Consider the following 12,643-nt stretch of genomic DNA (forward strand, 5'->3'; position numbering starts at 1 on the left):
AGAAGATTTGAATCATGAGGGTGCTGCAAACAAGTCCATTACTCTTGGGTAATAAACATTTTTATCAAATCTACAGTTCCACTGATCACATGCAGCACAAGACCTATGATCAAAAAGTTTCTTTCCGTAGATAAAACCTTGTGTATGGATTCTCTACTGTAATACCGAACTGGAGGGATAAATGTATATTAACACTGTTCCAGACGGCCTCTGACTGCAAGAATGACCAGGTTGTAACCATTACCCATTTTAGACACGACACCAGTTAAAGGAAACACTTTATTAACAAGTATTTCTACTACAGCTTTATGACTGAGATTAAGGACCAAGCAGCAGCATACCAAGATATGGCAGACATTCTGAGTTTTAAGAATCTTATATTATTGCAGCCTTGCTTTTCAGAAGAGGATCGCGCTCGTTGCTTTTTTTGAAGAGAACATCTTTGATCTGACTGAAGTACACAATGATGCCTTGATCATTTCTTCCATCTGAAGCATTTGCAATTGGTTTGTATTCCTTGCATTTCCTAGATGATAAAAGGCAGTTTGCTTAAGTATGAATACCAAGTTCTTCCTTAAATTGATAGAATCAAAATTACGGTACATGCAGCAATTGTGCTTAAAAGTTTTGCTATATTATAGCCAGTTATAACGTATGAAAAAAAAAAAAAATCCTGTATTTACTAATGTGAGTGCAACTAGACCTTGTTCTATAAAAAACAGGATTCAATTTGGCCCATTAGGTTTTGAAATATTTTGGTGCAGTGTCCACCAAATCAGACTGGTATACATGCTTTGCACCACATTAAAAGGCTATGCCCCCTGGTCAAACAAAACAGTGGAAAGTTCAACTTTAAGTGGTATAAACTTAGACAAAAAGGTTGGCCAGACTACCCAGAATTGTCCACTAGTGCAATTTGTTTAGATGTTCTAATCCAAGTTTACACTGCGCAGGCTAATCTCTAGAACACCAATAGATTTCTGGATATCGACCCAGGATTCCTGGCCAGAGAAGTTAATATTGCCACCAGCCACAATGCTGGTTGGAAGAAAGTATCTTTACAGCTCCAAATGCTAAGATGTCAAATGGAAAAGCCAAAACCATGTTTTAAATGAATGCAGGAGTACCAACTTACCTGTAAAGGGTAATACCAAGCGCCACAGCAACAAGTGCAACCAAAGCGAGGGGAACAAGTACTGCGGAAACAGTCTGCTGCGTTTTAGAACCTACAGGGGAAAAATTAAAAATAAAGTAGATTTCCTTATGTCTTAATACCTTTTTTGAGTCCTGTTGCACAAATGTAATAGTTGGATGCAAATGACTATCTTCAAGTCAAGCTTTTGAAAGTTAAGGATACATTTATGGTTGGGAGAGGTAGTCAGAGGAAGCAGGTTGGACTAACAAGCTGCACTGTCACTCCTTGTTGTGAATGTTTGTCTAGAATATGAAGAGCGGAAACTCACTTGAAAGGGTTCTCCAGGACCGATTCAAAATGGCTGGTGGCAGCATCATGTCCTAGAATGTGAGGAGCACTGGTTGCCTCCACTTGCGGAAGGGGGGGGGGGGGGGGGTCTCGCTACACTATGCTCTGGCACTTACATATACTAAGTATTAGTGAGTTCTTCTGTCATACATGGCATGTAGGCAGGATCACATCATCACCATCTATTGTACAAAAGGTGCAGGGTGTAGTGAGGCTTCCCCCTCCCCAACCCTCACCCCCCAGGCAACCAGTCTTCCTCACATTCTAGGACAGGTTGCTGGAAGCCTTTTAAAATCATTCCCGGAGAACCCTTTTACATAGGCCTATGTTTCAGGTAATTTAATGAGCCAGATGTCCCTCATTACCCAATAATCAGTGGAGGTAAGAGATGCATTTACATACAGCAACCACCTCTGCTGTATGGGGACAAGTGATTAGGCACAAACAATGGCTGTAGCATACATTTTTTTTGGGCAGCAGATCCTGTTTACACAGGCTGATCTGCTGCACAGAAACTGATCCTAGGAGCTAGCTGAAAGACCTGAACGCCAATAGCTTTTGCACAGGGCAATTATCGGGATCAAGAGTTTCTACAAATGCTCATCCCCGATATTTGGGCTGATTATCTGCATGTGTACAAGAGGTCATAACAGTTGAGACAGCAATTTGCTGTATTAAATTTGTAGAACCCTGAAATGTGCCCAATAGGGGTTAACATCCATTGGAAGCTTTTACAGTGTGAGCTACTTCAGGCTGTCAATCCTATGGGCACTAAAAACCAATAGGGCGTCACTTACCACCATCTATAGACACCAGCGTACTAGCAAGAGCCAAACTTGCACCATCACTTAGTGTGATATTTACACAGTAAGATCCTGGCTCAAATGCTCTTCTTAGGATCAGCAAGCATTGATCAGAAGATGGAACTTCTTCACAAACCATGTCCTGGGGAATCATGCAGCTAGTATCCAAGACTACCGTGCAGGCATCTGTAGGCAGACTGAAGGAACAATGTCAAAACACAGGGAACATCAGTCTTACAGGGTGTTTGTCAAGACATACCTTCCTTCGCAAGTCACCACAAAGTCAACAAGAGAGCCTTCAGTCTGAGATGTGGCTACTTGAACGCTTGTCATTTCAACAATGTTGACCTCAAGGATACCATCTGAAGTAGGAAAGAGCAAGTCAGATTCTAGACACAGTACATTCTAAGCCTAGCTGTATAGGTGACTGACAACTTACCTACAACTGTAATCTTAGTGCTGTAATAACCATATCTATATATGAAGCAACCAGGAGTAGAAGTGGTGTATGGAATGGTTGTAATGTTTGGCATTTCAGTTGTCAGTAGTGAAGTTTCAGTTTCAAGTGGTGGTAGTTCTGTTGAGTTATCTGCAAGCGGAGGAGGTGAAAATAAAGTCCTCATGCACATATGGCCCACTGTACTTTTTTTGTTACAGAGGATTACCCGCAGCACCGTCAAACCCCCACCCCCTTCCCCACACATTATGGACACAAGATCAATCCCACTGCCTGATACTACTTGTGCATCTCCTAAGCAAACCTTAAGGAGTTTCCAGGCTGATATTAATGATCTACCTCTGGATAGGTCACTAACCTATAATCAGGGAGGGTCCAACACCCTGCACCCCCCCCCCCCCCCCATGCTAGAACTAGCACTGTAAGTGGAACCAGCAGCTTAGTGGTTGTGCCAGGTTACTTCAGTGGTAGCGGAGCTGCAGTAATCGCACACAGCCACTACACTCAGCCATGCTTCCCGTTCCTTTCAGAGTGCTAGCGCCAGAAGATGCAGGGAACAGCTGATTGGCTATTAATGACCCGAGGATGGGTCAACGCTTAAATTGGTTTTACAGGCTCCTTACAGTGATGACATCCTGAGGATAGGTCATTAACATCCAGTCGTTGAGTTTCCAACACCCCCACACTCTGCCAATCAGCTGTTCCCGGCAGCCTCTGGTGCTAGAGCCAATACTTTGAATAGAACAAGCACAGCTCTGTAGTGGCTATGCTGGATTACTGCAACTCAGCTACCACTAAAGTAATTAGAAGCAGGCTGGGCTGCAGTAACCTGGCACAACTACTGCTCTTCCTGTACCATTAACAGTGCTTGGGGGTAGGGCGTCAGACCCTCAGATTTAATATTAGTGACCTTTTTCCTGAGGTAGGTTATTAATATCAGGGGCCAGGAAACCCCTTTAATCATAAAATATCAAGCTTACATACTTTTGTTTTTATACAACTCACCTGTAGAGTTGGAAGTGGTGAAAGTACTGGTGGTGGTTGGTAGAGGTTGTGTAGGGATTGGAGTGGGTCCAACAGGTTTACATGGACCAGGAATGGCAGCTTTGATGGTCAAGTTAGCCCTAAAGCTTCCAAGCATGGTATAAGTATGACTAGAGACAGGGTTATTGGAAACAGATGACCCATTCCCATCACCATAGTCCCAATCAAATGTCAATTCAGAATTCTTGAGATAATTGCTTGGATCATGGATGTGGATGTCAAATTTGATTGGTGAATCCTTAATAAAGATGCTGTCTGAGGAATTCTTGTCATTCTTCTGTGTAAGGTTCACATAAAATGGAACTTGATCTTAAAAAAAATAAAAAATTTAGAGCGAACATGTCACCGTGAAAGTCATGTTAGAGCCGAGCAGATTGTGGGACACTATTAGGCAAAACACGCAGGGTGTTTAATACTGGCATTTTAGACACAGTCTTAATACCCCTTGCGCTGGCAGTGGATATGCCTAATGCATGTAGAGGTGCTGGCCTCTACATAAATTTAGGTGTATCCACCATCTGTCTAAATCTATTCCAGCTCCCTTGCTGGCTTAGATTTAGACCATTTTCTATCCCTAAAACTGGCATAGAAAATTAATGAGATGGGCCTGCCAGTCCTCCCTCTTCCCCCTTTTAGACCTGGCAGGAGCAGTGAAAAGTCAGTTTGTGGCATAAAGGTCATTTGCGCAGCAATCTGACATACGAAAAAAAAATAAAAAATTAAATAAGTTCAGGTGTCATTTGGGTGGTCCCATCAGTAAACAGTCTTCCCTGTATGCTTAGGGCTCTTTCACACTTGCGTTCTTTTCTTCCGGCATAGAGTTCAGTCGTCGGGGCTCTATGCCGGAAGAATCCTGATCAGTTTTATCTTAATGCATTCTGAAGAGAAATCCGTTCAGGATGCCTTCAGTTCAGGACCGGAACGTTTTTTGGCTGGAGAAAATACCGCAGCATGCTGCGCTTTTTGCTCCGGCCAAAAATCCTGAACACTTGCCTCAAGGCCGGATCTGGAATTAATGCCCATTGAAAGGCATTAATCCGGATACGGCCTTAAGCTAAACGTAGTTTCGGCGCATTGCCGGATCCGACGTTTAGCTTTTTCTGAATGTTACCATGGCTGCCATGGTAAAGTGTAGTGGGGGGCGGGGGAGGAGTGTACTTACCGTCTGTGCGGCTCCCGGGGCGCTTCAGAGTGAATCATTCTGGAGCGCCCCGGGAGCCACACGGACGGCAAGTATACTGCTCGCCACTACTATGGCAACCAGGACTTTAATAGCGTCTGGCTGCCATAGTAACACTGAACGCATTTTGAAGACGGATCTGTCTTCAAATGCTTTCAGTTCACTTGCGTTTTTCCGGATCCGGCGTGTAATTCCAGCAAGTGGAGTACACGACGGATCCGGACAACGCAAGTGTGAAAGAGCCCTTACTCGTATAGAATTAGCTGCCGGTCAATTGACCCAATCACATAACTCAAGCATAGGAAGAGCATAAAAGGGAGTGTAATAATATTTCTGGAGTGTAATAATATTACAGGCTATAGCTACTAGAGAGGAGTCTTCCTCTGGATCAACTTGCGGGATAACAGGCCGAACTGGATGGACAAATGTCTTTTTTCGGCCTTATGTAGTACTACTACTACTACTACTACTACTACTATGTTACAATGATAGTTGTGTGAGCTGATCAACATCTGCATGTTGGAGAATAACCAAATTACAAGTTATGATGAATAATTAAATAATTTCTCATCATGGACATTGGAGTCAAGGAGGCAGTCTCATTAGTAATTAACAGCTAAACTCAGAACGTGCACGGATTGCGTCATAATAGAATTCTACGGGCTGCAAAACGGAGCCGTTTCAGTTATGCAGGGGAGTCTTCTCCTGCATAAACGGGGCAGATCTGTTTTTGCAGCCCCCATAGACTTCAATTACGACGGAATAAATTAACAGAATGCCTCTAAAGGCATAGAATTGCATTATGGTCCATGGTAACAAAATCCATAACAATTCACCTTTTACCAGTAAACGAAGTGTGAACAAATTTCAAAATGAAGTTTGGTCATCTCTAGTAGCCACCACTGTTCAAATGCTGCATATTTGGTGCCTTTACATAGATTTCATAGCTTACCAGTTACAACATAAATGCTGCTTGCTGTAGCAACTGGGTAGTGGTTATGAGAACCTCTTCTAAAAACCTTGACCTCCATCATTTGCGTTCCAGCAGTGATGTTTGCAGTATTAATGGACAGAGTAGTAGACGATCTCCCAATCATTCCATAATATTGGCCTGACAAGAGAGACCATTCTTCAATCTGAGGCATGTGAACAAGAGTCATCTACATGTGCAATGGCTTGCACATTCCATAAAAGCTTTGTTTTCAGTCCTTAATGGTTATCTTAAAAAAGGTATCCCTACCATAACTTCACCTGTCCACAGGACATTGGACCTCATTCTGGTCAGAGTCTGCTGGAGATCCTGTTGACTTGAAGCACCACTCATGGACTGGTATGGATGGATTTCTCATCTGGAGTCAACCTGCACAAATCTTTATATTTGCTCCAATGAGCCAAAGTTATTACTTCATGAAGTCTTGCAAGACTAATTGCAATAACTGAATTGATTACTGTAAAATTAGATATCGAACTCTGGTTCGGTTCCAAGGTACCACTTGGAACCAAACCAGAGTTCAGCGTCAAGTTTTTTTTTTACAGTAATTCACCAAGTTATCAAAATCTTGCAAGAATCTGTGAAGTAATAACTTTGGCTCATTGGAGCAAATACATTCTAATACTGTATGGAGCTCCCACTCTGCACAGTATTAAAGTTTTATGGGAATCTACTTACCCTGGGATTCATCCCATTCTTGTGATCAGTGGGGTTCCCAGTGGTCAGACCCTGCTATATGCACCTATACTGTAGATAAGTGATTTGTCATGGTTGGACAATCCCAATGAAGACCCCAGAATACAGTAAACTGGAAGTCACCACTTTGACCAAAACAGAGGCAGAAATGCGATAGTGAGCCAAAACCAGGTGTGGCTCTAAACAGAACAGGGGGATCATCTTTATACCTGAAGTCCATAGAGGCTCCAATCCTGGTTTTGGCCCTTATCAAAACACTTTAGTGTTAAAGAGATATATAGCAAGTTTGTAGTGAATGAACCTATAGACCAGGGATCATTAACCTCGAGTACTCCATCTGTTTAGAAACTACAACCCCAGAATTCTTGTCACTTCTGTGGAGTTAGAACAAGTCAGTCATGTTTGCATGCTGGGAATTGTAGTTTCACAGAAACTGGAGTACCAAAATGTTGCTGATCCCCGCTATAGACCCTGCTTACAGGCTTCTGTGGTGTATGCAGTCAAATTCCAGTATGGTCCGTGGTAGTGGAATCCATAACTGGATTCTTAGATAACCCAAACCTGTACGCAGAACTTGAACACACGTTTGCTCATCACTAATCCAGATTTTTGCTTCAAGAAAAATAAAAAAAAATATATATATATATATAAAATATCTCTCAGCACCCTTACCAGAAGGTCTTCTCACACAACACTGAGGCTACACCTACACTAAATAACATTATCTGTCTATAGGGAATGCATTGAGTATTTACTTTCTGCCATAGAGCAAGATAAAGATCTCTGCTTGATCCAACAAGTACGACACTCCATTACAGTTTAAGTTACAGCCATGGATAGGTCATCAATATCAGGTCAGTGTGTGGGATGGGGGTCCCCAACATCCCCTCCAGTTTACAGCAGTCACCAGCTACAGTGGAACAGGCCCAAACATATGCCACTTTCACACACAATGAACTTTGGTTTCTACAGGGATAGCAGCACCAATACAATACACATGTTCTTCATGCCTTGATCTTTACTGTAAATCCATAGTTCTCATTGGACAGAAGATGGTCAGATACCTGTAGGTGTAAAGCACCAAGTAGATTACAGGCACTACACAAGAAACATACCTTGAGTGGAGAAAATGTAAATGAAGTTGTGTCGCCTCCAGCGAGGGTCATATGGAAATGGTCTGCCATCTGGAAAGCTGTTAGCAAAGCTGCAGTTTCCTTCGTTACAGAACTCTATCCACTTGGTCCAGTTATACACATAATCGTCTGGGAAGCTGGAGGAATCTAAATAGACAACCTTGTAAAATGTCATCTACACATCTAGATATTCAACATTCTGTAGTCTCACTGTATTTACCATTTCCACACCCTCTTTCATAGACAATGTCTCCATCTTCATTTTCCTTCTGACATCTGGGAAACTGCAGGTTGACAGCAAAAGTGATGTTTGACCCTATCAGCGCAGGACTGTCACTGGTCAACAATGCCACAACCTTGCCACCTGGACAAACATATGAAGTCAGCAGGATTTTAAGTCATGTACATTTTATTACAGTTATATCAAGTAATACCTTTCCAGCAGTGTTCCCATCTTGTATCCCCAGACTTCCAGACAGGGTACAGTGTCTCATTCCACGAGTTGGTATCAGGAGACCAGCGATTTATCTGGTTGCCGGGACCTCTAGAGCCAGATTTCCTTCCAAACTCCATTACATCCTGAAACCCTGTTAAGTTACTTATTGTGGTTTAATAGATATTGATTGCAAAACCAATGTGTTCGACAAAGTAGAGGATAGCTGGATCCATGCATGGACTTAGAAGTTCCCATGTTCTTTGCCAGCAAGACATTGCGAGTTCAGCATGTTATGTAGTTAGCAGTTCTATGGAGTGAGCTGCAGCTTCCATGTACTGTATACTACCCCTATAGCTCAAATACTGGACAGTAAAGATACTTGTCCTAATACTACACGTAGTGCAACACTAACCATGTACGGTTTAGGGCCCCTTCACAATGCTACCACAGCTCTGCTCATCTATGGTCAGCTCCATCTTTGAAACAGAATGAAAAAGTATCACATCCATCAGATGAACCCCATCAAATAGTGTTCAGTTTCCCCCCCATCATAGGTCTGACCACAAGTAGTGAAAGACCGCCATTTTGTGCAACTTCCTATCTGCAATGTCTGGCCAAAGATTTGAAGTCCAATAATGATCCCAGAAAGATTTTTCAGCCATTGTCTGGTTTCATAGAACATTTGACCATTTTGAACATCCAATATTGACTAAGGCTACTTTCACACTGGCGTTTTGAATTCTATTTGTGAGATCTGTTTCAGGGCTCACAAACAGTTAAAAACTGATCAGTTTTGCCCTTATGCATTCTGAATGGATAAGGCTAATCCATTCAGAATGCATCAGTTTGGCTTCGTTCCGCCTACATTCCGCTCTGGATGCGGACACCAAAACGCGGCTTGTGATGCGGAGCCTAACGGACCCGTCCTGACTTACAGTGTAAGTCAATGGGGCTGGATCAGTTTTCACTGACAATTTTAAAACAGATCCGTCCCCCATTGACTTTCAATGCAAGTCAGGACGGATCCGTGCAGATACCAGACGTATCCGTACCTAATGCAGGTGTGAGAGTAGCCTTACATGTATAGCTGCAGCTAAGAATTGTTCAACCAATGTGCACGGTCATATAGTAAGATTGAATATTCAGATTCATAGCACTAGTAAAGAAGTTTTTTTTTTTTTTTTTTAAACAAAAGAGAAGGAAGAAATTTAAATGCTGCATAACATTTCCGCAGCAGAACCTGTATATAACCTGTGCTGCAAGTTATAGGTTTACACCATTTACCAGTTTCACCTTCTGCATTGTAACAAACCCACAGGATTTGCACTGGAAAATTGTGCAACAAAATGAAAGCCTTTTCAGCTTTAATTTGATGTAACAGAAATCCTGCAGCAGAAAGTCCACAGCAGACACACGGTTCACACCAACAGTCTGTACAAGTTGAATACTTAGACAGTTTAAAACAGAGGCAGGCTTGGACTAGCCCACAGGAATACAGGGGAATCCCTGGTGGGCCCCTAGTCTCCCACCCCCTGCACAACATACATATATTCAATGTACAGCACCTCAACCAGCTTATGATTGAGAGAGATAGATATATATATATATATATATATATATATATATATATAAAATAAAAATAAAACACATTAAATAAAATTTATATTTGAATGTATCCGTATGGTAGGCCCCCAAAATTAATTTTACTGGTGGGCCCTAGGTACCCCAGTCCAACACTGAACAGAGGGCTTGACACTTCACAGTATATTAGCAAGCACAGGGGGTTACACAACCTATATATCAGTCATACAGTCTGAATGTGTAGGTCATCAATATACAGATGTAGCAGAGCTAAAAGGGATTGTTACCACATTAAGTAAACATGGTAAAAAAACTATTTAGACTTTTCCAAAGGTTTTCAGTGGCATCATCATCTCCTTTTATCTCTGCTACATCTGTACAGTCTGGATCTTGTAGCTCTACTGCTGCTAGCCCCCCACTGTATACACAGACACATGACAATGACCATGTTAGACCCTCACTCACGTTTTCCTGCCTGAATGCTGGAGACCAGGCAGAGCACCACCAGACCTTCCACTACTACAGGCAACATCCTGGAAGGGGAATGAGCTGGGCAGGGACCTGTGCACCAGCATTTAAACTGGGCTCAACAAGTCACAGCTGCACAATATAGCAGCCAGTCCCCATGATCCCTCCTCCTGTCTATGAAAAGCCTGCAGGCCCATCATGTGTAGGAACTAGGGAAAGATGGCTGACTTCAAGTAAGGCCTCATGCACACGGCCGTTGTTTTGGTCCGCGTCCGAGCCGCAGTTTTTGTGCCTTGGATGCAGACCCAATCACTTCAATGGGGCCACAAAAGATGCGGATAGCCCTCCATGTGCTGTCCGCATCCGTTGCTCTATTCCGTGGTCTGCAAAAAAATATAACCAGTCCTATTCTTGTCCGCGTTTTGCAGACATGAATAGGCAGTTATATTAATGGCGGTCCTTACCGTTCCGCAAATTGCGGAACGCACACAGACGCCATCTGTGTTTTGCGGATCCGCAAAACACACAACGGTCATGTGCATGAGGCCTAAAGGAGCAGCATCCCTGCTCATGTGCTTATGAGTCACTCCCTTGAATCTCCGACTCTCAAATCTCGTTTCTTTTTTTTTTTTGCAGAAGATATATCAAAAGACATTTGTATAGAGAATCGGACGTCATTGTAAGAAAAAGTGATCCAACCACAAAACAGCAACAGAAAGAACTTGAATCCTCCAAGTGAAATCACAATATGACTGTTTTCAAAGTTACACAACTTTTGAAATATGTAGAATTTTTTGTAATTCAAAATCACATGAGAATGAAACTGCATGTACACATGGTGTGTAGTTCAGTATTAAGCCTCATGCACATGACCGTATGTATTTTGCGGTCTGCAAATTGCGGATACGCAAAACACGGATACTGTCAGTCCATGTACAGAAGACAAAGGTCACATGGCACTCACCCCGAGAGGTAAAATCTTTCCTTTATTTCATAATGCAGTTACATGGAGACATTGCATGTAGGCGATGGCCGTTTCGTGCTGGCGTGCAGTTCGTCTGGTCTACAGACACACAAACACGTGTGTCACATCCCTTATAAGCACTTCATTAATACGCAATTATAAAACGCATGAAAACACATCCTTTCCTACAATACTTCAAATAAGGGGCCATTCACACCACGTCCATAGAATGGTTCCTTATCCATTCTGCAAATTGCGGAACGAGTGCGGACCCATTCATTCTCTATGGGGCAGGAATGGATGCACCCAATTCTGCTTTTACCACCAAACAGAGCTTGAACGAATTTCATAACAAGAAATTTGCTCATCTCTAATGACCGGCAATGTACCCCGGAGCCAGTTGGGTCCCTTTGCTAATTTGTTGTCATATTGTCATTTTACCAGCAGGTCAGGCACATTTTTCCTAGGTCTAAAGGAGATTAGTGGTTGTTGATTTGCAACTTTGACTAATAGGGGGTCATTCTCTACTACATGCCAATTTTTTCTGATAGAGGCTCTAACAGTATCAGGCCTAGTTCACACAAACGTTTTTTTTTTTGCGAGTGTACGGGCCGTTTTTTTGTGTTCCGTATACGGAACCATTCATTTCAATGGTTCCGCAAAAAAAACGGAATGTGTTCCGTAAGCATTCCGTTTCCGTATTTCCGTTTTTCTGTTCCGTTGAAAGATAGAGCTTGTCCTATATTTGGCCGTAAATCACGGGTCGTGGCTCCATTAAAGTCAATGGGTCCGCAAAAAAAACAGAACACATACGGAAATGCATCTGTATGTCTTCCGTATCCGTTCCGTTTTTTCTGAGCCATCTATTGAAAATGTTATGCCCAGCCCAATTTTTTCTATGTAATTACTGTATACTGTACATGGCATACGGAAAAACGGAACGGAAAAACGGAACAGAAACGGAAAAACGGAAAAACGGATCCGTGAAAAATGGACCGCAAAAAACTATAAATGCCATACGTTCGTGTGAACTAGGCCTCAGACATGGGGCTATATTGGAAGGAGAAGGTAAAGCGTCCATTCAGTTTTTTTCTTGTTTTTGATGGTTTTTAATAGAGACGTTTGATCTTTTATCTGTGCATTATTTAGGGATTGTTGTTTCCTGGACGTCCTACGGCAGCACAAACTACATATGGGTTTTATTCCCCTAGGTACAACCAGAAGAGACAGGTTAACAAGCTTAATTAAAAAACTAAATTAATCAACCAATCACACGGCAGGTCCACCCCTAAAACCCTGACACCAGTGAAGCCTCCTTGTATTTTTTCTTTCTCAGGTTCAGAAGAGACAGTTGTCTTATCCTGGAAAATATAGAACTTTCCCTGTTGTCCTAACCAGCAGCACAAG

General features: G+C 42.4%; 1 protein-coding gene across 1 annotated transcript; it reads right to left on the reverse strand.

Moving 5' to 3' along the window:
• Positions 1-375: 375 nt before the first annotated feature.
• LOC122939190 (protein QNR-71-like) lies at positions 376-10,405 on the reverse strand. The gene is made up of 11 exons (XM_044295214.1): positions 10,270-10,405; positions 8,222-8,374; positions 8,008-8,151; positions 7,770-7,934; positions 5,920-6,078; positions 3,749-4,096; positions 2,726-2,875; positions 2,546-2,648; positions 2,281-2,483; positions 1,136-1,226; positions 376-526 (listed from the first exon to the last, which is right to left on the reverse strand). Exons 1-11 carry the CDS (start codon positions 10,334-10,336, stop codon positions 376-378), a joined length of 1,734 nt encoding a protein of 577 aa, XP_044151149.1. The 5' UTR covers positions 10,337-10,405.
• Positions 10,406-12,643: the final 2,238 nt, after the last annotated feature.

The sequence above is a fragment of the Bufo gargarizans genome, chromosome 5 (assembly GCF_014858855.1).
Source record: "Bufo gargarizans isolate SCDJY-AF-19 chromosome 5, ASM1485885v1, whole genome shotgun sequence".
NCBI classification, from domain to species: domain Eukaryota; kingdom Metazoa; phylum Chordata; class Amphibia; order Anura; family Bufonidae; genus Bufo; species Bufo gargarizans.